At 35.1% G+C, this 25,622-nt stretch overlaps 1 protein-coding gene across 1 annotated transcript; it reads right to left on the bottom strand.

Moving 5' to 3' along the window:
- Positions 1 to 3,447: 3,447 nt before the first annotated feature.
- Positions 3,448 to 24,445, bottom strand: LOC120171915 (suppressor of RPS4-RLD 1-like). Its single transcript, XM_039179523.1, has 23 exons — positions 24,243 to 24,445; positions 24,029 to 24,138; positions 22,470 to 23,317; positions 22,310 to 22,354; positions 22,106 to 22,207; positions 21,939 to 22,019; positions 21,462 to 21,528; positions 21,019 to 21,119; positions 20,823 to 20,930; positions 20,295 to 20,365; positions 20,111 to 20,167; positions 19,618 to 19,726; positions 19,435 to 19,515; positions 18,637 to 18,723; positions 18,185 to 18,391; positions 6,972 to 7,303; positions 6,345 to 6,431; positions 6,177 to 6,276; positions 4,865 to 4,956; positions 4,732 to 4,770; positions 4,519 to 4,612; positions 4,051 to 4,148; positions 3,448 to 3,962 (listed from the first exon to the last, which is right to left on the bottom strand). The coding sequence occupies exons 1-23, from the start codon at positions 24,362 to 24,364 to the stop codon at positions 3,674 to 3,676; spliced, it is 3,327 nt and encodes a 1,108-aa protein (XP_039035454.1). The 5' UTR covers positions 24,365 to 24,445; the 3' UTR covers positions 3,448 to 3,673.
- Positions 24,446 to 25,622: the final 1,177 nt, after the last annotated feature.

The following is a 25,622-nucleotide window of genomic DNA, read 5'->3' as shown; positions in this document are numbered from 1 at the left end:
ATAATCCTTACCCCTCCAAAATGTCCTCCACAAGGAGCTACATGACAATGGAATATAATCTCCTTTTTTTTCTCTTCGGGGACACACCTTCTAATCATTTGATCGACACATTGCTTGACCAAACAAGGCTTGTCTTAATAGTAAAATCACACATCATGCCTAAATTTTTTCATGCCTTGGTTGTTCAAATTAGGAGATAAAATACCACTAACAAGAAAGTTAACAATATCAACATACCATGAAATTACCACAGAAAATAATATTTTCTCATCAGGGAATTCCTCTTTGATATCTAGTGTTTCATCACATTCAACCTTGTTCTCTAGCCTAGAAAGATGATAAACAACTTGGTTATCAATGCTCTTTCTATCCTTAACCTATAAGTCAAATTCTTGCAAAAGAAGTATCCACTTAATAAGTCTATGTTTGACATTCTTTTTAGTCACTAAATATTTAATAATTGAATAATCAGTATGTACAAAAACTTTAGTGCCTATCAAGTATGTCCTAAATTTATCAAAAGAAAATTCCACATCAAGCAATTCTTTCTTATTTGTTCTGTAATTAATTTGTACATCATTTAAAGTATGGTTAGCATAATAAATAACATGAAATATTTTGCCTCAACGTTGCCCAAGTATTTTTCACACTATGTAGTCACTTGCATCACACATCAGCTTGAATGGTGAAGTCCAATCTAGGGGAACAATGATTGGGGCTGAGATAAGTCTTTTTTCAGCTCCTTGAATACACTATAGCAATTCTCGTCAAACACGAAGGGTTTGTTTTGTTGTAGCAAAATGCATAAAGGCTTGGAGATTTTGGAGAAATCCTTTATGAATCTCTTATAGAAGTCTGAATGTCCCAAAAGACTTCAAATGCCTTTCATTGTGGTGGGTGGAAGTAACTTCTCGATCACTTCACTTTTGCTTTGTTCACGTCTATCCCTTTTTATGATATCTTGTGGTCTAAAGAGTAGTAGTTTATTCTTCAAACTTAAATTTGCAACACTGTGAATTTAGTATTTGTCTTTGTTTTTTTGTTGAAGTAATGCAATTCATTCAAGTTTCAATTTGCAGAAGAAGAATAGTTTCTGAAACTTAAAATCGCAACACGAAAATGACTATCGCAAAGCGAAACTAAAATCGCATTGCGATTCTGTCGTTTCGCTTTTCATTTCGCGTTGCGATTCTGTCGTTGTGATTTTCATTTTACGTTGCGATTTTCATTTTACGTTGCGATTATCGGTTTCAAATACTAAAATTGAAACTTGAATGGATTGCATTACTTCAACCAAAAGACAAAACAAAGACAAATACTAAATTCACATGGTTTAAAGACTAAACAGTTTAGCAGTATTGGAAGCAATCGAATGAATTTAATAAGCAATCTAAATGAAATGGTTAATCTATTATTGAAATTACCAGTAAACTTATCATCAATTTCAATATGAAAAATCTAATAATAATGCAAAAATTTCAAAATAAAAATAATTAAAAAAACTAATCCTCGGTGATTGATTTGGTTGATTTTCCATTTCTGACCGTGAATGATTGTGAGGGTGGCTTTGAGAGATGGAGATAGACGGATTTCGTCGGAGATGGGGACTGATTTCGTCGGAGATGGGGACGAATGTCGCCTTAGAGAGTGAGAGATGGAGATGGGACTGAGTTGTGATTTAGGGTTTTAGATTATGAGTTGCGATTACGGGATATACTGTGGACGGTTCAGTGTTCTGATTGGAATTTGAAAAAAAAATACGCGTTGCGATAATAATGACGCTTTGAAAATCGCATTGTGATAGTCAGCATCGCGTTGCGATAGTCAGCATCGCGTTGCGATAGTCAGAATCTCGTTGCGATAGTCAGAATCGCTAAACACAGTTCTGTCGCTTGCCGCCTGTCCCCTGCCCCTCACTCTTTTTTATTATTTTCATCTTATAGACAAAGATAAGATATAGTATAATAAATTGAATAAAAATATAACTAAGATATTTAATACATAGATAAGTAGGAAAAATATAACTATTTTTATAATTATTTAATAATTAGTTTTATAATTATAATGATTTTTTTATAATTAAAATATTATATAATTATAATATTGATAAAATTTGTTTACAAATTAATATTTTCATTTATTTTTTTAGTAATATACTATATTCTTTTATCAACTTTAAAAATAAATCTTTAAAAACTTGTAATGAGAAAATTCAATATAAAATTTTAATTAAATTCAAATTGTATACTTTTTAAATAAAATAATAAGAAGTTCTAGTATTTTATTTAAAATTATAATTAATTATTATATTTACATATTATAAAATAATTAATTTAGATAGATAATTAAAATTATTTTATATATTCAATTATTAATACTTAAAATGAAATAATTAATTTATTATAGTATAACCTTAATTCTATGTTGAAGTGTTTTGGAAACAAGAATGGTGAAGGAATAGTGCGAAAAGAAGATTAAGTGCTTGACTCATTAAGTTTGGATATATAGTTTTAAATATAAAGGGCTCCTCGCCTACAGAAAACGTGCTCCAAGGCTCCAGGGCCCCATGTGCATCAAAAGTCCACAACAAAATACATAATAAAATCTCATATGTTGGTATAAAAAAAATTGACAAATGATAAATAGTCTAAGCCTGGCTACTTTTTTTTTTTTTACTGCATGCCAATTAATCCAGCTATTACCCACCCTAAAAAAATTATATGCGAGAGGGATTTGACGTGACAGATTATATGAAACAATATATTCCTGCTAATTTTAAAAACTGGTAAGTCCTAACAAAAACAATATATTTTAAAAACTTGGAAAGAATATCTAAGAACAATCTTTGACATTAAGAAAATTTGGTATCAACGAATCTTAGATTATATGAGTTAGATATCGTACCCAACCCACTAACCTAATTCCTGCTAATTTTATTACCTAAATTACAATAACATTAGCCAAAATCTAAAACAAATTTAATGTTGACAAAACAGCATAACCGCTGTTATGAAGAGAACCCCTTGAAGAAAAAAATGATAAATAACCTTTTCAAAGCATTCAACTGATTGTTTATTTGGGGCACAAAATAATATCTTCTTCAAAGACTAAACGAACCTCATTGTTGAGAATTTTAGATTACAAGCTCGTCGTAATAATCACCATCATCATAAATAAAAGAAAACTCAAGACAGTGTAGAAACAAAGAAATCTAGCCCTTCCGAATGACCATAGTCGTGCAGTCATCGACGATACATGCAGAAAACAAAAACCACCCAATAAAACAGCAACTGCAGTGGCAATAGCTCAGCAACAAAGTTTAGATTTTCAAAGTTAGTTTATGACCCCCAAGAGATCTATTAAGAACATGATACAGTTACAATAAAAAAAAAAAAAACTAGAACACATGAAACACAATACTAGAACTACATGAATACATGAACCATCCAAATACATTTAACACATGACACCGGTACCTGACAAATCTAGTTGACTTCGAGTCTATAACTATAGAATAAGAATTCACTTCAAATTATTTAATTATAGTTGCCCAAGCTCAGTAGGCCTAATTTTGGCATTTAAGACGATCGATAAAAAGATGACGAAAGAGAGGATGAGATTATACATTTTCAATCACTTGTAAGAAGTGACCCACCTGGTTTAGGTTAAGAGTTCAATCATCATATGAGCTGAGAGCCGCAACAACTGATCCTGTTGTTGCAAGAGTTGAGGCCACATCGGGAAAATCTTTCAACAACGTGCTAATCTTTAGGGATGGATATAGCCAACTCTTAATAGAATCCACAAAGGAGTTGGAATTGAAGTTGAGAATGGCTTCCCAATCAACCTGCACACCTTTCGGAATGTTGCCCGCAAACTCCATATTAGCAGCAAGAAGCATACCGAGCAAAACAACAAAGCCGACTGCTGCCGTGCCCCTTGAGAGCGGCATGAAATTGTACCTGACAAGCAATCAAGCATTATTTGCATTAAAATATTGAGTTCCTCCAAAAATAAACCAACCATTTGCAGTCCGATAGCATGCCCTACCAGTAATAAGTCATTCTTAAAATAGCTTCTCTCACACTATCAAGGGCATTGAAATCAGTGGACCCATAAATTTCACCACAATAAGCATTGCAAATAGCCTGCAAATCCATAAGTTAGTAAATTCAAATGTCACAGTCAATCAGAAAACAGAAAATAAAGAATATTTATTAAGACCGTAAGAAGCCAATTAGAAATTTTGGCTGGTTCCCGCATTTTATCTGGAATTTCAAAGCTTTATCACAGCAATAAAAAGCAAGTTATATGTACTTTTCGAGGGGGGACAGCAAGATATATATTCGGGGCATTTATATATCTGCTAAAATGGAAAACCAGAAAGAAATTATTGTAGAATGTCAGAGAGCAAACATGGAAGATGACAACATCCTATGCAAAAAAGAGCATGGAAAGACTAAAATTGGGAAATAATTATAGATTATTGACACATGTTTTAAGATAAGAGAAACTTACTTCCCATGCCATGGTCATTTCAGCATCAAATTCCTCCCATCTGGAGGGTGTGCAAGGTGTTCTGATTGCAAAGTCATATCCACGCTGCTGTCCCCTATCAAAATCATTAGGATCATTGAATGTTTTTCAATTAGAAAAGTTATTTTAAAAAAAAGAAGCTATAATAAAAAACTTCTTTCCAGAGAAAAAATAAAGAATTTGGCACAAACTAACATTTTCACCATGGTAATTCTAGTCCCTTCAAGTTGCTTCCTGAAATAAAGTAAAAGGCATTATGCCATGAAAAGAAACATTATATTTCTTTATATTTAAAGATATCATCCTTTTTAGATCTTCAAAGTTTTACCCCTCAAAGGCTGTACTGTTGCACCAGGTAGCCAACCAGAAATCCTCACCCACAAGTTCATATAGATCATCACAAGATTTGGCATGATCAATCTGAAAAGAACATATTAATATTTCTACATACATGAAAATTTCAGATACAAAGGCAGATATTTAATAAAAAACTAATTGCACTTCAAAAACAGCCAGAACAAACAAGGATGGAACTAGATAAGGATGGGAAAAAAATTTAATCTTAATGCATACTCCATTCTTTTTGTAACCATTTCTACTAATTAGCTTAATCTTGGATTAAACAATTCTGCATCTTTTGTGCATATTGTGCAAAACCGTCTATTCGATAAGAAAAAATGTCAGAATTTTGAAAAAATCTAAATTTCAGGAACAGAACATTAAAAAGCCTGGGGTAAACTACACATTTAGTACCTAAACAATCAGTTTTATTTCGTTTTAGTACCTTAACTTTCAGTTATTTCAAAACCATACCTAACGTCTACCTTTTGTTTCATTTTAGTACCTTGCCTTAAAAACTTAACGGGGCTGTTGTACATGACACCTTTTTTGTGGGTAAATTGAATCATTCATCACTCAACTATCTTCTCACTCCTATTTTGGTTACTGAAGTTTAATTTAATTACTTAACGAAATTACTCCTAATTTAATCACTATAACTTTCAAATTTAATTTTTTATTTTAATTATATATTAATAAAATAATAATAAAAATGTCATGTCTAAAAAATTATTACTAAAATAATTTAAAGTGATTAAAACAAGAGTAATTTGAAAGTTGAGTAATTAAATTAAAAATTTTGAACTTTAGTGACCAAAATAGGAGTGAGAAGATAGTTAAGTGATGAATGAAGTAATTTACTCATAAAAAATATAAAATGTAGTGCCAAAATGTAAATATTAGGTATGGATTTGAAACAAATGATAGGTACTAAAACGAAATACAACTGATATTTTAGGTACTAAACATGTAGTTTACCCAAAAAACTGAAATAGAGAATACTGATACTTATTTTTCTGATACTTACTTTTCCAATGTCTAACTAATATTACTACTGAGAATATCATTAATCAGAGTATAAGACATTTTATTTCTTTATTTTTTTTACTTATTTATCCAAAATCAAGGATTTAAGCATTAGAGACTTCAAATCAGTCCAAGATTTTTGTATTAAATTTAGACTTTTCCAAGTAAAAGTATAAAACTAATCTTTTAAATACTCAAATTGCAAGCAATGTTATATATCAAAAAAAGGCAATGGCAAAATGATATAGAAGGATTAAGCCACTCAGAGAACTTACATTTTCCAACTTCCCCTCTTTGGATAGATCAATAGGCTTATCAGACTTGTTGTGCACAGAAAGTTTATTCCTCATGATAGTCTTTGCTACATCTAATGTTCTGCAATGTCACCAAATAATAAGAAATTGTACACGTCCTGTTTTAAACGAACCAAAACAGATACTTACCTTTCATAATTTGGGAAGTACCGGACAACTTTTGCTTGTCCAAGTACCATTGGTGTGTGAGAACCAAATCCAGAATTGAACTCTTCACTGAACAACAAAACAAAGGAGCAGACGTTGAATAATCAATCATATATTTGAGTATCAAGTCCTCGGGAAAAATTGAAATTATTCAAGATGCTGATCTGACTCATCCTAGATACTATTATGGTGACAACTATGCCCAAGATCTCCAGCATCATAAAATATATTTACATGGTTTACATAGAGAATTTGACATCTATGATCCTATGAGTAGATCTGACAATTTCTCCAAATTGAACCCAACCTGTTTTGCGGTAAATGAAAATTCAGTTATTGTAATTGTATGACCTAATGAGACTTGTTGGCACAGTTGGGGGGAAAACCAAACACAAAACAAAGAAACGAACATTTAAAACACCCTTTGAAGAACCAATAAAAAGCAGAAAAGATTTTACCCAAAGCGAATCCTGAAAAATTAGTTTACAAATTTGCACATGTCGGGCTCCAAATCCATAATAGATAGAAAATAAAGAAATCTCAAAAAGTAAACATTGAACATTTAAGGCATCTTGGTAAATGTAGATTAAAGATTAAAAGATAGCAGACCTCAACTTGTTAACCCACACAACTGGATCACAAGGCTCAGAAATTTGTCTCCATTTGACAGCTATTGAATAAACATCTTGCCATGACATCATAGGACGGCTAGATGATCTATCTTCAGTACTGCCATATGAAGCAGATGTTTCTGAGGAACTGCTTGTACTACAACCAGCACCACCTCTGTTCTGGCTAGCTAAACTGGTTCTTTCCTTTCTTCGGTGCCTCTTACCACTTTTCGTGCTTCTATTAGAATGCTTCCAATCCGCATGCAAAGACCGCCATGTTTTTGACACCTTCTGCGCAATTTCAATGGCTGCTAATCCCGCCATTCGATGCTGATGCATAACACATGATTAAATAAAAAGAAAATTAATAAATCAAGATTCAGGGAAAAAAAAAGTGCATCTTTGTAAGTGCAATCATTGAAAACACAATGGCAAGCCCTTTAGTTTTGCTTTCCTTTTGCAAGGGAGAAAAATATGATATAAAGGGTAGCAGAAATCATGAATATCAAAAGGCTACACAGTTTGTCAAGGATCTCAATGGAATTAACATATTACTTCATTTCAATTTCCAAACAAAAGGCAACACAGTTTGTTAAGAATCTCAATTCTCAATGGAATTAACATATTACTTCATTTCAATTTTCATATACCCTAAATTCAGATATCAAACAAGCCACATCATTGTTTGATGAAAATATGCTTATGAGATTTTTCAATTTGGTACCCAAGCAGAGAATAACTAAAAGTGTTGGAATTATAGAGATATGATTTGTTATGATTTGATATCATTCCTTTAATTAAGGGATTTTGTACATATATTTATACAATCCCTTATTTTAAGGGATCACATCCTAAGATTAATATTTTTCCTTTCTCAAGTGTTTCCTACTTTAGAGAGATAATTTGTATATAAATATGTAATCTGTCCTATTGAAAATATTATGAAAATACAGAGAATTACTCTGATTTCTACATGGTATCAGATTAGGTTACGGTTTCTTTCCAACCTAGACGATGTCCACAACTTCTTCTCCTACTCCGGAGATCACTTCGAATCCAGAAAATTTTTCTGGTTCTGCTGCTTAATCAGAAGGTAATCTGGTCATGAAAGAACCAGAAGGTAAACCTCATGTACAGTTTTTTTCTCCTCCCACTTGACCCCTAATTGGATCCTCGATTCTGGTGCTACGGATCATATGACTGGTAATAAAGATTTGTTTTGCAATTTTTTCCAAATTTTGGTAAAGCTGTCAAAACAGCCGATGGTTCCTTGTGCAAAATAGAAGGACATGACACTGTTATTCTCAATGACCAGATTGTACTTAAAAATGCCCTCTTCGTAAATCTAGCTTGCAATCTCGTTTCCGTTAGTAAACTTTCCACCGACTTGCACTGCTCTGCAATTTTTAATGATATTGATTGTACTTTGCAAGCACTGAACTCGAAGAAGATGATTGGTAAGGCCAGCTTGCAGAATGGTCTCTATATTCTTCCTGCCTCTACTAAAACCAAAATCTCGAAATCTTTCACCGCTTTAGAAAAAGTTGATAATGTTATGTTATGACATTATCGTTTAGGTCATCATAGTTTCCACTATCTTGCAAAAGTTTTTCCTGCTCTATTTATTCATAAAAGGCCAAATTCTTTTTCTTGCAAAGTTTGCTCTCTTGCCTAACATACTAAATCAACTTATTCTCCTTCTACATATAAGCCTTCTCACCCTTTTGCTTTGATCCACAGTGATATTTGGGGACCTTCTCGGGTGAAGAATGCTGATAATTGTAAGTGGTCGATCACTTTCATTGATGATCACAGTAAGATAACTTGGAATTATTTGCTAAAAGATAAATCTGAAACTGCTGTTGTTTTTACCCAATTTTATAACATGGTTCTCACTCAATTTGGGTATAGAATTTAGCTCTTTAAATCTGATAATGGCAGTGAATTTTTTGCTAAGTCTTTGGGTGCGTTTTTCAGGGAAAATGACATAGTTCAGATTAGTTCTTGTGTTGACACCCCACAACAAAACGACATTGCCGAAAGAAAAAAGACACCTCCTTGATGTTACCCGTTCTCTTCTATTTACCACTAATGTTTCAAAATATTTGTAGGGGGAAGCCTTATTAACTGCCACATATTTAATCAATCGAATGCATAGTATGGTTTTACAATTTCAAACACCTCAATCTATATTTTTGCAATACTTTCCCCATTTTAAACCTATCTCCTCCATTCTTCCACTTAAAATATTTGGTTGTACTGTTTTCATCCAAAACATTACTCCTAATAAGTCCAAGTTAGATCCTAAATCATTAAAGTGTGTACTGGTTGGGTATTCTTCACTTAAGAAGGGTTATAAATGCTATCATTCTCCTTCTAAACGATATTTTACCACTATGGATATAACATTTTATGAGCAGGATCCTTATTTCACTCAGGCTGAAATTCAGGGGGAAACATGGAAGGATTTTCAGCCACATCAGGTATCTCCTCCTACTCTTCATTCTCAACCTTCAGAATTGCCACCGATTTTGTCTTTACCTACAGATTTGTCACCTGTAACTACTGCCATTGATTCATCTGTAGTACATATCACTACTTCACCCACACCTACTTTAAACACCCTTCCTGAAAACAAACCTACTCCCTTTCAAAATCTTCTACAAACATCACCAATCAAACAACTTCGTGTCTATACAAGGAAAAACAAACATATTCCTGAGGCTGTTTTGCAATCTGATGCTTGCCGAGAATTGGATTTGGGTCCAGCTGTCGAAATAGAAGAAGAAATCAGTAAGTCCACTTCCCCTACTCTAGATGACTTCCCTATTGCTATTAGAAAAGGGGTTAGACAGTGCACCAAACATCCTATTGAAAAATTTGCTGGGTATAATTCATTGATGCCATCTTTTCAAGCATTTACAACAAACTTGGATAAAGAACAGGTTCCCACAAGCATAGCTGAAGCTCTAAAGGATTCAAAATGGAAAAGGGTTGTTGAAGTGGAAATTTGTGCACTAGAGAAAAATGCTACTTGGACCGTTACAGACCTTCCTCAAAGAAAAAAAGGTTGTTGGCTGTAAATGGATCTTTGCTGTAAAGTATAACTCCAATGGTAGTATTCAACGATACAAAGCTAGACTAGTGGCCAGAGGCTTTACGCAAACATACGGGATAGATTTCACAAAAACTTTTGCACCTGTGGCGAAGCTGAATACTGTTCGAGTACTCCTAAGTTTGGCTGTAAATTGAGATTGAAAATTACACCAACTTGATGTAAAAAACGCTTTTCTTAATGGCAACCTAGAAAAAGAAGTCTATATGAAGTTGCCACCTAGCTTAAAGTCTGTTAAAGGAAGTAACAAGGTTTGCAAGCTCAACAAGTCTCTATACAGATTAAAACAATCACCCAGAGCTTGGTTCGAGAGGTTCACTAAAGTCATTATGAAAAACGGCTACAAGCAGTCCCTCGCCGATCATACTCTTTTCATCAAGGTAACTTCTACAAATAAGAAAGCTATCATTATTGTGTACGTGGACGGCATAATTCTTACCGGAGCTGATGAAGAAGAGATTTGCAATTTGAAGAAGCTGTTAAATGAGGAATTCGAATCCAAGGACTTGGGAAAGCTAAGGTATTTCGTAGGAATGGAGGTGGCAAGGTCAAAAGGACTTGTAATCAACCAAAGAAAATATGTACTTGATTTACTCAAAGAAACTGGTTTTCTTGGTTGTAAGCCGATTGATACACCAATGGAGGCAAGCTTGAAATTTAACAAAGAAGATGGGTCCTTAGTAGACAAAGAGAAATTTCAAAGATTAGTTGGGAAACTAATTTATTTATCCTTGACAAGGCCAGATATAACCTTTCCCGTAAATGTGATGAGTCAACACATGACTAATCCTACTGAAGAGCATATGGCAGCAGCAAATAGAATTCTCAAGTACTTGAAGAAAACTCCAGGACACGGCTTAATGTTTAAGAAGACACAAGACAGAACTGTTAAAATTTTTACAGACTCTAGTTGGGCCGGAGACCTTACTGAAAGGAGATCCACTAGTGGCTACAACACATTTGTTTGGAGTAACCTTACAACTTGGATAAGTAAGAAACAATATATCGTTTCAAGAAGTAGTGCTGAAGCTGAATTCAGAGCACTAGCATTGGGAATATGCGAAGGAATTTGGCTACTTAAACTACTGAAAGAACTTGGCACTAATCAAGAGGATCACTTTGAAGTCTTGTGTGATAATCAATCTGCTATTCAAATTGCCAAGAACCCAGTTCAACATGATCGGAAATTCTCAATAAATTAATAAAACTAGAAAAAAAACATGTGAGAGAGTCAAAAACTTAGAGAGAGAAATAGTGTTAGGACATTCTTCTGTTGGGGAGAGCTGGACGATTTTCGTTGATAATCTTAGTAAGAGGGTTTCAAGAGGAAAACTTAAGGGAAATATTTCATCATTATGGTCAAGTTGTGAGGATTTTCATTCCAAAGTTTACTATGAAGCCAAAGTATACAAATTCTACCTTTGCGTTTGTTCAGTTTGCAAGTGAGGAAGGGAGAAGGAGGGCTATACAGTATGTAGATGGAACTTGGATTGACGGGAAAAGGGTTACAATAGGGATAGAAAAATATCGAAAAAGTCGGGATGGAGAATCTTCTGAAGGTAGGAATGAGAGGATCGGTTCAAAGGCATTAAGGGTGGAGAAAACAAAAGGACAGAATCATGTTGGATCTTTGGGTAATTTGAGGGATAGTAGATCATACAAGGAGGTGGTGGAAACTATTAATAGAAAGGAGAGTGAAAATGTTACCGAGGGAGTTAGAGACAGAACAATGAAGTCTGCAAATGGGTTAAGGATTGTTTGGGAGATGCACATTCCTAAGGAGGATTCGGACTGGGTTAAAAGGCCCTTTACAGGGGTAATCAAGCTTTCATTCAAGCAGGATTTTGTGCAAAAAGCTTTGGAGAATGAAGGTATGCATGTCAAAATAGCGAGATGGGGTTATGCATGGAATGCTTGTGTCGTTACGATTAATTCGATTGAAGAGTACTCCGAAGTATGGGCACAAAAACAAGAGGATCTGTTTTATTAGTTTGGCTGGATGGCTCCATTGCTGAATGAAGAGGGAGTGCCATTGGCGTTCTGCCTGGTGGAATTAGTGGGATTGCCGTTATTGTGCTGGAACGGGGAGTTTCTGGAGAAACTTGTTCAGAAATGGGGGAAATTCATTTGCATTAAAGAATCCTCAAAAAACAAGTCAGACCTATCGTTGGCGAGAGTTTTGATAAGGGCGGTGAGTCCATTTGACTTCCTGGAATCGGTCACGATAGGGTCCTACGACAGATCATACAAAGTCAAAGTCATATTGGGTTCGGTTGATTCAAAATCGGATTATTTCTCCGGGGAGAAGGTTGGTGAAATTTCAAAATTTGGGTACAGTGATAATGATTTTTTCGAGGAAGAGAGAAGCCGTCGACAGTCACTGGAGGAAGTTGACAATCACAAGAAATCTGAGGACTCTAGGCATAAGGTAGATGGGTGGCTTGATCAGGGTCAGAGTAGTTGGCTGAAAGAGGGGGACGAGGAGCAGTTTATTCCAAAAAAGTCAAATACTGATACCTATAATTTTGGGTTGTCAGATTTTCTTGGAAAAGGAAAATATCATAAAGGGGATCACATGGGTCTTGGGTTGAGGGAAGAAATGGGCCTTGGTGTTCAAGCCCAAGAAGATGATAGTTGGAGTTCAATGTCAAATATGAAGATTTTGTGTCCTTCAGGGCCTGTGTATAATTTAAAGTGGATTAGTGAAGGGTCCAAAGGAAGATTTATTCCCCATTTAAATAGGAATTTGAATAAGCCAAGGAATGAAGTGGTAGAGGATGGGGTGGACTTGGACAAGGTGGTCAAGAATGTGGAAGATACAGAGGTGGAAAAGGAAGCTATACCGGTTGAACCAGCTGGAATTCAGCCATTGGAAATTTCTAAGGGTTTGTTATTAAATGGTATAAGGAGCTGGAGTCCTTTGGATCATTTGTCTAGAAGTTTGGCTATTAGAACCGTTCCGATTGGAAGGTGGAATAGAGGTAATTGTAATAGAGTGTACAGAAGATCAAAAGTAAGAAAGGTTTCGTACAATCCGAGCAAAGAAGAAGGGCTACTGCAATCAGTTGAGTTGATTGACCAAAATGGAAAAACATCCAATCATATCGCGAACACTCATTCGTTTCCAATTTTAATGGAGGAAGGTAACATTTGTGTTGATGAGGATGGTGGTTCTCCAAAAGAAGATGTTGATAAATTCCAGCACTCTGAGAGTGTAGAAGAGGTTCAAGTAGGTTTCTTATCTGGAGCAGGGGTAGGGAAACAGAGAAGGAGAAAGAGAAGGGGAGAGAGAAGGATTTTGATAAGGGAAGCATTGGATGTGGTTAGTTCTTCTACGGCCTACTCTCCTTTCTCGTTGTTTTTGGATGAGGCATTGGCTACGTGGGGAGTTAGTAGGATGCTGAGGATTTCCTTCAAAGAAGGGAAGAAAGCTTTTTTGGAAAAAATAGCTAATCTTGAGGAGGGTTTGGGGATAGTAGGAACTGTTGAAAGTAGAGGACTAGGATTTGGTGCTTCGTAGTTCAGAGGCTTTTGGGTTCTTTTTGTTTTGTTTTTATGACAGTTATCAATATTATTTCATGGAACATAAGGGGATTGGGGAAAAAGGAGAAATCCAGAGCAGTGTCCCGTTTGGTGAAAAAGAATAAGCTGTGCATCTTACTTATCCAAGAAACAAAGCTAGCTAATTGTTCTATGGCTCTTAGGAGAACGATAGGGGGGAATTTTCTTAATTTCTAGGAATTTTCTTACCAGTTTTCCGAGGGTAGTGCAAAGATTGTTACCTAGGTCTCTAACTGATCACAATCCAGTTTCTTTGGAGGAATCGTCTGTGGAGTGGGGCCCTAAACCTTTCAAATTTTATAATGATCTATTAGAGGAAGAAGGTTTTGAGGACTTGGTTAAATCTACCATGGATGGCTTGAGAGAGAGGAACAAAAGAAGTGGCATCTTCAGTATTCTGCAGGGAACAAAAAATCAATTAGAATCTGGTCAAGCAGGAAACTTAATGGGATTTCTGAGTCGATTGAAGATTCCGAAAGGAAAATAAATGAGTTGGAATTTAAGGCGCAAGGTGGTAGTCTCTCTACTCAGGAATGGGAACAGGTCAAGCAGCTTTAGATCAGATCTATGGAGGTTATACAGGATTGAGGAAAGTATTTGGTTTCAAAGAGCAAGAACAAGATGGATTAAAGATGGGGATAGAAACACAAGATTTTTTCACGTCTGCTCTAAATAGAAGTAGAAGAAATGCCATTACTAGCTTGAAGATCAATGGAAGTGTTGTTTCAGATCCTATCTTGATTAAGACTCATATTTCTGAGTTTTTCAAGACCGAGTATAATTCCATTTTAACAATGGAAGTGGAGGACTTGTTTCTAGACTTTACAAAACTGTCACGGGATCAGGCATCTAAGTTAGAGGAGCAGATTTCAGAACTGGAGATTTGGCAAGCAATTGCTACTTCGGACAACTCTAAATCTCCAGAACCGGATGGGTTCACAATGGGTTTTTTCAAGAAATGTTGGCCTGCATTAAAGGAGCATGTGTTGAAATTTTTCAAAGATTTTTATATAGGAAGGAAGTGGGAGCATGGGATAAATCATGCTTTTATTACTCTAATTCCGAAGAAATTAAATCCGAAAAATATAGAAGACTTTAGACCAATTAGCCTTGTGGGCAGTTTGTACAAGATTCTATCAAAACTCTTATCTAAGAGACTAAGTTGCTGTGTTGGTGATGTCATTAGTCCTTCCCAGTTCGCTTTTATACCGGGGAGACAGTTGTTGAATTGTGCCTTTATTGCTAATGAAGGGATCGATTATTGGAGAAAACAAGGACTACAAGGGGTGGTACTAAAAGTTGACTTTCGGAGAGCCTACGATTATGTTGAATGGCCTATACTAATTAGAGCAATGAAGGAGATGGGATTTGGTATGAAATGGTACTCATGGATCTCACAGTGCCTTTCCTCAGCTTCTATTTCGGTTCTTGTAAATGGCTCCCCCTCGGATGAGTTTTCTATGGCTAAAGGGCTTAGACAAGGATGTAGTCTCTCGCCGCTTTTATTTAATATAGTAGGGGAGCTGCTGCATTTGATGCTTTCTAAAGCAGTGGATAAAGGACTATTCCAAGGCTTTGTTATTGGGAATTCTGAAAATTCATTTCGGTTATCACATCTTCAGTGCTGACGATCTCATCATTTTTTGTCAAGCTTCACTTACCCAGATTAAAAACGTTAAAAGAATTTTGAGGATTTTCAGTATAATGGCGGGGTTGCATTTAAATTTAGAGAAGAGTAAACTTTTTGGGATTAACGCTGATGAGGTAATCCTATCTGATTGGGCGTTGGAAGTGGGTTGTTCAGTTGATCGTTTTCCAACAGAATATCTGGGACTCCCCCTTGGTGCTAGGAAGAATTCAGAAGCTTTATGGGAGCCAGTTGTTAAAAATATTAATTCTAAACTAGCCGGGTGGAAAGCTTCTTCTCTTTCTTTGGCTGGTAGGACAGTCCTATTGAAGTCTGTGTTATCTTCCCTTCCCATATTCTTCTTATCATTTTTTAAAATGCCTTGCAAAGTAGGTAAGAAGTTAAATTCTTTAATGGCTAAATTTTTATGGGGTGACAGCGAGGATAAGAGGAAGATTCACTGGGTTAATTGGAGTTCAGTTTGCAAACCTATGAGCAATGGTGGCCTTGATGTTTTTGATTTGAATCTTACGAATCGGGCACTATTGGGGAAATGGGTGTGGAAGTTCGCAAATGAAAAGAATTCCGTATGGAAAAGAGTGTTATGTAGCAAGCACAAGATCAGTTGCAACTCGATGTCTATCAGCAAGGTTATTTCACCTAGATCTTGGATTTTGAGAAGTATTGACAACAATTTTTGGAAGAATGATTCGGTGGGTATTTGTTCGAAGCTGCAAGTTGGTAATGGAAAGTCTATTTTATTTTGGATTGATCCGTGGATGGAAGAGGTTCCTCTAAAAAATCTTTTCCCGAGAATTTATGCATTATCCCCTAACAAATGGGGCAAGGTTGCTGAATTTGGCAGTCATGAATCAAATTGTTGGGTGTGGAATATTTGCACTAGGAGGAATTTGTCTGATTGCGAATTGGATCAATGGATGGATTTGATGTTGAAATTGAAGGATATAAAAATTTCAGGTTCTGTAGAGGATAGTCTCTCGTGGTCAGCTAGTGGGGATGGATTATTCTCAGTCAAATCTTGCAGGAATGCGCTCGGGATGGAAGTTGGGAACAATGATTTGTGGTCAAAGGGGGAGTGGTTGGGACTGTCCCCACCAAGGGTTGAAGCCTTTCTTTGGCAGTTAGCCCATCAGAAAGTGGCAATAAAAGTGGAGTTGGTTAACAGAGGAATGTCCCTAGGGGAAGATATCCTTTGCCAATTTTGTAAGAAGCATGAGGAATCAGTGCAGCATTTGTTTATTACGTGCAATGTAGTACGGGAATTATGGAATAAGGTAGTAAGCTTTTGGGATTTATCTGTAGTTTTACCAAAGGACCCTCCTTCCTTATCTCGTGGGGGAATTTGAGGGTGAAGTCATTGATTTGGAAGTTTATCCCAAGAGTCATTTTTTGGTCTATTTGGAAAGCAAGGAATGAGATTGTGTTTGAAGGATTATTTCTTGATAGGATTTCTCTGTTTTTCATTGTAAGATTTAGGTTATCTAAGTGGTTTAAAGCCAAGTATCCCAAAATTCCTATACAAGAGGATTTGCTCATTGGGGATCCTTCACTTGCAGATGGAATTTCGGTTTCTGAATCAAAGGATTGCTCTGTGCTTTGCTGGCTACCCCCTGTTGATTTTTTGAAGATGAACGTCGATGGAGCTGTAAGGTTAAGTGACTCGATTGGAGGTATCCTTAGGTATTGGAATAGTTGTACTCTGTTAACTTTCTCAGAGAATATCGGTCAAGGTTCCCCACCAGTTGCTGAGTTAAAGGCTATTAAAAGAGACATTGAAATCTTTTTGGCATCACGATGGTTTTCTGTCACTAGGTTGATTGTTGAGAGTGATTGCAAGTCAGCAGTGGAGTGGGTTCACTTTCCGGCTTTGGCACCTATTTTCTTATTGCCTCTAGTTAAAGAAATTCAATCACTCTTCTCTGAAAAGGTGTTGTTAATTAGGTTGATTCCAAGGGCTTGTAATGGGGAGGCATATAGTTTAGCAAAGACGGGGATTGGTTGATTGTAAGACTATAGATGCTTGTTATTTTCCTTCCCAATTAGTAGGTTTTTCAAGTAGGTGGAGTTTTTAAGTTTTATGTCAGGATTTCTGGTGTAATTGTTAAGTTTTATGTAATTTTGGTTCAACAATAAAACGAGACACTCTTTTCCTCCCTCCAATAGTGGATCCTTTCTGTTGGGAAAGGGCTATCTATGAGGGAGGTTTTTAATGAGGCCTTCTATTCCTATAAAAAAAACATGATCGGACAAAGCATGTTGAGATTGATAGGCATTTTATAACTAATCAAGTTAACAAAAAGACAGTCACACTTTCATACATTCCTTCAGAAGAACAAGTTGCAGACATTCTTACTAAGGCTTTGCCAAAGCTTGTTTTCAATAAATTCCTATTCAAGCTGGGATTATACAATGTATATTCTCCAGCTTGAGGGGGAGTGTAGGAATTATAGAGATATGATTTGTTATGATTTGATATCATTCCTTTAATTAAGGGATTTTGTATATATATTTATACAATCCCTTATTTTAAGGGATCACATCCTAGGATTAGTATTTTTCCTTTCTTAAGTGTTTCCTACTTTAGAGAGATAATTTGTATATAAATATGTAATTTGTCCTATTGAAAATAATATGAAAATACAGAGAATTACTCTGATTTCTAAAAAAGGGAAGCAAGCACGCACAAATGAACATACACGAATTCATCCTTGTTCTTGTTTGTAGAGATTCATTTTAGATGAGTTTCTTAGTTTTTCATCAAGCCAGCTGAATTCAAGGAGGGAAAATCTTTAGAAGGGAGCCAATGAAACACTGAGGAAAGGTGAGGAAGTGGGATAAATAAAGAAAAGAAAACCCAGAAAATTACATCATTCTCAAAACTAATTACCTGGCGTTTATTGGGTAAGAAACCAGGACAGTCATATTGAATTTTCTTGCCAATTGAGTCAGCAGCTAGTATAAGAGCAGTCTTGTGCTTTGTGACAGCCATATATTGCTTTTTAAGCTTTCCCTTCTTCAGAGAATCGCGCAATGGAGGCTGTCTGAAAACCTTTTCACATACATTCTTGGGGTGCAATCTTTTGCACCAATACTCCTACATAAGAATGAATGTAAGAAACAAGAAGGACAAAAGACAAGATAAATCTCAAATGATGGAAAACAGAAGTCATGGAAGAGAAAAAAATATTAATTTTCCTTGCATTTTAAATGCAAAAGAAAATTCACAATCTTAGTGCAAAAGAGATGGATACACCAGTAATACTAAAAGAGAACAAAAAAAACAAAAGCACGCACACAATAGGAAACTTTAAGTTTAATAAGATCACTATGAATTATCACCTTGAACAGTGGATCTATATCTCCATCAACATCAAACCACGAAAACTCACTGTTGACTTTGGAAGCAGTGTATAAAGCAATCTCTTTCTGCAAATGAAGAATTTCAAGTTCAGAGATCCTATGAGATAACGAAAATGATCAAACATGATCAATAACACTGTCAAAGGAACTATAAACTAGGCTTTAAGAGAGGAGTAAGCCCTTTCTTAAACACACAAAAGTAGTATCACAAAATAATTTCACACAAAACAAATGGGAAAAGTGGCATGTATATGGAATGACAGTTCATAAAAACACTGAAAACATGAATATTATGCCTTAAGTTGAAGGGTATGCAACTGAGGGACGCTTGGGAGAAAAAGGTGTACAGCCCAATGTAGCCACCTTAAAACTGAGAGACAGATTGGATCTCCTGCTGCATTACACAAAAATCTTTGGCCATAGACCCATCACAGTTGTAAAAAAGAAAAATCTAGATAGGAAATGAATTTGGGACAATAAAATCCGTCCAAGAAGTGTACAAAACGAAAAGCAAGGAAAACCCACAAGATCCATCAAAATGCCACATTTTGTTTATCTTCAAGTACCAAGAAAAATTTCCAGGTTCAACAGATATCTAGGATCAAGTTTGATGTGAAACCATTAGCTGAAAGATAGTACTAATCACAAGTGAAAACACGAAAGAAATGGACCAGAGAGGAACATGCTAACAATTCCATCACTGAAAACAAGGATATGAAAGGAAAACCAAATGAAGCGAATTTCAGGCAAAAATCATTGTTGTGCATCATCACAAACCTGATAGAAGGCTAAACATTGAAGCACAAACTTATCCATCGAGTCAAGTTCAACATCAAGGGCTGCATCGTAATCCTTGACCTGTGCATGTTCAATTTTAGCACAGTAAAGTAATGCCAAAGTGCAATAAGTTCAGTGTCATAAATTACCCAAACAGTCTCCTAATTCAAAAATATTATTTACCGCATCAGCATATTCTCCAATAGCATGATAGCATGAAGCTCGTAAGTACAAGCACTCAATATTTGAGTTTTCAATGCTCAAACCAATTGATAAATCCTTGATAGCTTTCCTGCAACAGTAAAATTGGTTTACTTAAAGCACAGATGAGAAAAATGGTAGTGCTAGTAAATAAGAAATCTAGTTAAAGATCAAGTAATAAAATACTAAAGAAAAAGTCCGGTCACTTAAGCACAGACGGGACAATAATAGTGCTGATGAACAACCTAAAGTGAACAGATCAAGGAATAAAGGATTAGGAAAAAAAACTATTGATGGCTGGCCAATGCAACCACAACAGACTATACATATTAAATTGCAACTGCTTCAGTTACAATGGCACTTCAGAGAAAAAATAGAATCATAGATGGCTCATATCACCACCAGAAAAATAAATACATGATACCAAAACAGAGAACAATCAAAACATTCAGAAAACAAAGTTGAGTGAACACACCTGTGCTCTCCCATCCCATGAAGTAGTAATCCTCGCAAGTGATATGCTTTAGCATACCTATTACAAAGAACATTAAGGGTGTCAAGTTTACAAGAAAAGGTAAATCAAATAATTATCAAGTCTGGAAATTAATCACACTATCCTAGGAGGGATATGATAGATAAGAATGAAAAGACAATTTTACCTTTCATCAATTTGTATAACTTGTTGAAGACAATCGAAAGCCTTTTCAGAGATTGCTAGATCTTGATAGAACTGTCAAGAAATCACACACAAGTAATGCCACAAGACATTTAAAGCAGGTTAGCACAGAAAACTAGCTTTATTTCAATATAAAAGTTTTCTCAAGATGCACATGAATTATCACTCACTACCACACCACGTCATCTTCTTAAAAACTAGCTTTATTTCAATATAAAAGTTTTCTCAAGATGCACACGAATTATCACTCACTACCACACCCCGTCATCTGCTTAAAAACTGACAAGGATATCACTTAGTCTGTTAGTCATGTGGCAATACGTTTAAAGTAGATTGGCGGAGAAAACTACTTTTACCAGAATAAATAATAGTTTCTAAAAAATCCAAAAACATAGTAGACTTATAGAAAATTATAAGAAAAAAGGTATGGACAATCATGGGAATTTGAGTTTGAGAGCAAAATGATGTGCTAAAATTCCTCTAATAAATCACAATAATCAAATACAGTTACCTGGGTAAGATGAGCCCAGGCCTCAAGAAAACTTCGGTCAAGTTGGATTGACTTCAAATGTGCCTCCTCAGCCCTTTTATGTTCACCAATTGAGGATAATGCCATCCCCTGCCAGAGAAAATCAACTAATGAGAAAAAAGTCCAAAAGTATCAGATTCCTCCAAAACTAGCAAGGTTAGATATGTGAAATTCTAACCAAATATGTATATGCAGACTTGTTACTCTCATCAAGCTTCACACATGCAGATAGATCTTCAACAGCAGCATCGAAATCCTTAAACTTGAAATTCACGATTCCTGAATTAAGTACAAATTCAACATATCACTTCCTGGAACAAAGTGATTTTCATTTTCCAGAAACAACGGTCTTTTGTTATAAAACTGATGTATATGAACTGGATCCTACAAATATTGTTTCAATGGGTATATGAAAAATTATAACTGAAATTATTAACGGGTAGAAAGAGCATACTTGAATAATCAAAACAAAAATACACCATAGTTACTTTTTGACATTCATATTGAGCATAAAAGCAGGACATGAAAACATAAACAAAAATTTTCAGTATTTAAGCAAGTCAATTCCAAATAAGAATGTAAGGAAACTAAATTACGAAAGAGCTGGATTAGACAAGCTACCTCTTTCATGTAATATATCAGCTGAATCTGGATCAAACTCCAATGCTTTGGTCAGGTCTTCAATTGCCTAGCATAAAGATGCAATTAAAGAAGTCAACTTCAGTTATCACAAGCAGTCGAGCACTAAGCTCTTTTATTTGCTTCACAGATGGAATACTCAGCAATATAGTGTAGCAACAGGCACTAAATTTTCCATCCTTCAGGACATAAATAACAACTATTAAGCTATATTTTCCATCAGTCACTTCTATATTCAAAATCCAATTTTGCAATCGCTAACATAACATGCAAGGGAATAGAAAGTAGAAACCAGTCTAGAAAGTATGTCCTAGAATTTAAGTAACCTTAAAATCCTGGATGACCACACCAATGTACCCATGCTAAAGATTACATGCGACTATGGAAAGACAATAGGAACATGTTTTCCTTTGGTAACAAAGACAGTATGATAATGAACTTGCTAAAGATCCTCCTCACCTCAAGAGATTCTCCTAAGGCAGCCCGAGCCTGTCCCCTCCTCTTCCAAGCCTCACCAGCCGATGGTTTTGATTGAATTGCCTAAAGCAAAAATTAATCATATGAAGCACAGAAAAAACTGTTGTGACTTTGTTTAGACATATGAACCACAAAGATCTATAATGTGCCTTCGTAAAATCAGCAATGGCAGATTCAAGCTCTCGTTGGAAAGCATATGCAGTCCCTCTTCCTATTAGTGCCTCAGGATAAGTCGGATCCTCTTTTAGTATCTGCACATAGTTTAAAAAATATATATAATAAAAGGGACAGGGAAAAAGGCGAAGAGGGTCAACGTTACATGCTAGAAACCTACTATGACAAGAAAGAATCACCTGGTCAAATATGGATACGGCATAAGCATATTTTCCTTCATTAACCTGTAAAAGGAAAAACACTGCCTGTCAAGCATAATCATGGCTTGATGTTTTTACAGTGCAATTGGTAATTGTACCAAGTTTAAAACCAGAAAATGTGTTAAAAATTAAAACATACCTGTGCAATACCCCTTGATAAGCGAAAGTCTACATTTATAGACTTTGTCTTTGAAATCTTAGCAACGCAGAACTTCTTACTCCTCTTGGATTCATCACTGATTTCATTATTTGGGTCAAATGTGTTGTTTGGCAGACTGTGGCTTTCAGTTATATCACTTGAGTTTCTGGTACTGGCAGAGGATTCACTACAATGCTCTGATTTCTCACTTAAACCAGTACCTGAATCAGAAGCATAGCTAGGTGTGTCAAAATTATTATGAGTTCCATTTGTCAGGCCACAAAGCTTCTGATTTGTACTGGTTAGATCACTTGATCCTAAACAAAAATTATCACGGCAAATGTTGTTGTTGTCAGAAGCATCAGCAGAATCCATACTTAACTTAGATCCATCACCCAAAACATTGCGATTTTTGAAACTTTCACATGTTATGTCATATCTGTCAGGTAGTAACTCAGATAAAGACAATGATGACTTACTTCTCTCTCCATCACTATTTATATCGTGTGTGTCAAAGTTGTCAGTATGCGTGTTGCAGAAGTTCGATACAACGCTATGCTCTCGGAATAACCTAGAGGTATTGTATTCATTTTGGTACATGAGAGAGTTATTTAACTTCCCATCAATATGAGGTCCAGATAAGGATACACAGGTAGATAACTTTGAGTCTGCCACATGGTTGTCACTGGTGAAACCTAAGTCTTGTTTGCCTGGTTTTGCCATGCTCAAAAGCTCTTCCAGTTCCAGCAATTGTTTCAGATCAGCAGACTGCCGTAAAGCATGTTCATATCCTTGCTCCCAAACTGCAATAGCATCATCTTTCCTTCCCAATGCAGAAAATGCACTGCCTATACGAGGAAAATAAAAACATTGAGTTTAATAGCCTGCCTAGAACACAAGACAATATACTTTGCTGTCTACAGTCAAATAAACAGTGATGGTTCAGAAAGAAAGACGAATGCCCCAATGAGACATAAAAGGACATCATCAGTTGCACAAAGCGCACAGGAAATTCTCCAGAAAATCTAAAGCAAGGAAAACATCACTTTGATTACAAATTATACATTAGATCAGTTAATTTTCTCATTACGTATTATGTAAACAGATTTAAGCCTAACCTGGTGATCGAAAACCACAAATGACATTCAAATTTGAGAGAGAGCTTGATCAATGTTCTATACTATACTACCATGATACAGACTTAATTTCAAGAAGTCAAACGCATCATTTCATTATGATATTCAATCGAAGTGTGCGTTGCATGACAAAGAAGCAAATGTTTCCCTAAATTAACAGAACCCAATTTATCTAAAGTATAGCAAAATCAACAGTTCTAAAGGATTTTGGTCAATACCATAAAATCACAGGCCTAAAACTTGAATCTTAGACCCAAAAGGTATGCAAGGATCAAGAAAACATTTTCGATTAATCTAAGATTCAATAAACAAACTAATTGATTAAAAATGAATAAAATCAGGTACCAATAAGTGCCATTAAACAATACAAATGAAACAGAACACTCAGATATAGGAGGATCATCGAAGAAAATAAAACAATGCCTTTAAGAATATAAGCTTGAAGAAGCCTAGGGTCAAGCTGAAGAGCCTTATCACAGTCTTTAACCACGTGCTTGTGAAGCTCCAATTGACTATAACAAAAGGCTCTATTGCTGTAATAAAAAAGTAAACATCGATCAGGGAAATGAAAATGTAAAGGAAAGGGAAAAAGTTGGAAGATCTACGAGAATAAAATGGGGAAAGAGATTTAAAGGACCAGATGTCTTGGGTTGCGCAAGACTGAGAGAGGAGCGAGTCCAGGACTCGTATAGCCTTGGACCAGTCGCGAGAGCTGCAGAGTTTGGCGAGTTCGACTCGCTCGGAGATAGCTGAGTTCATGGTGAGCCACGCAGACAGGAGAGCGAGTTGGGGAAAATAGAAATGGGGAAGCGGCGAGGAAAGTAAAATTAACGGCGAGGAAATTGATGTGAAGGTTAAGCGGCACGTGTAGGTGACACGTGTTAAATTGGGTTGACCAATTTTATGTTTTGGTCTTCCAAAACTGGCTAAGACCGCACCTGGGGCTCATCTTCGGGTGCATGGGCTGCAATTTCTTCAACCCAATACAATTACTTTTATCCAAATTTAGAAAAATATACCGGACATTTACTCCAACATTTATTTATGTTTGAAAATTCAAACAAAATTAGAATTATGCACAATTAAACTTTTTTATTAAGTTAAGAGGATTACAAAATTGTATATGTTCTAAATACTTTCAATTATTTAAAAGTTATGCAGAGTTAAATTCAAATCTAAACGAGCATAAATTTATTCGTGCGTAGGTTTTCTATTCAAATTTTATTTCAATTTAATACATCATATTTAAATTTATTATGATCTAGATACAAACATTTATTCATGTTTAATAGGCCATGTTTAGATTTAATAGGATAGTGTAAATTTCATAAAAAATAACATTTATTTATATTTGAAAAATAAAAAAATATAATATATATATATATAATATGCACAATTATAATTTAAAATTTTGAGAGTTTAACGATATGAATCAAGCTACCTCAATGGTTAAAAGGATGAATATTGTCCTTCTTAAAGGTCTTAGGTTTGAGCGCCAACTTATGCAAAAGTGTTTGAACATTCAATGTCAAATAGTTTAGAATCTTTAGAATAAATATTATCTTCTAATTACCTCAATTTTCAGTTCAAAATTTATTTTCTTTTAATATATCTAATTTGGATTTATTATGATTTAAATTTAAATATGTTATAATTATCAATATATTTGTTTATTCTTCATGATGGTTGATAGTCATTGATAATTAAATGTTTTATTAATTGTACTTGTACTTAAGATTGTACAAAGATGGTTTTTCTGAAACATTTTTTTTTTGAAATAGGAGCCGTCACAAATAATTTTTAAGGTGTAATTGGAACACCTAAAATCGGGTAATTTTAATAAAACATTTTATTTTATAAAAAGTACCAAGTTTTGGTCTACAAAAATCAAAAATCGAGTTCAGGAATTAGTTACACGTAAGGAATGATTAACACCCCCACCGTGCCAAAAAATTAGTACCTAGTCAATTCCCTATTTTTTAAATTAAAATTTTTGAGTTTTAAATTTTATTTAATT

This window comes from Hibiscus syriacus, unplaced genomic scaffold, assembly GCF_006381635.1.
Source record: "Hibiscus syriacus cultivar Baekdansim isolate YM2019G1 unplaced genomic scaffold, ASM638163v2 tig00111837_pilon, whole genome shotgun sequence".
Classification (NCBI taxonomy): Eukaryota; Viridiplantae; Streptophyta; class Magnoliopsida; order Malvales; family Malvaceae; genus Hibiscus; species Hibiscus syriacus.
The sequence above is the reverse complement of the archived record's forward strand: the minus strand, read 5'-3'. Positions and strand labels throughout refer to the sequence as shown.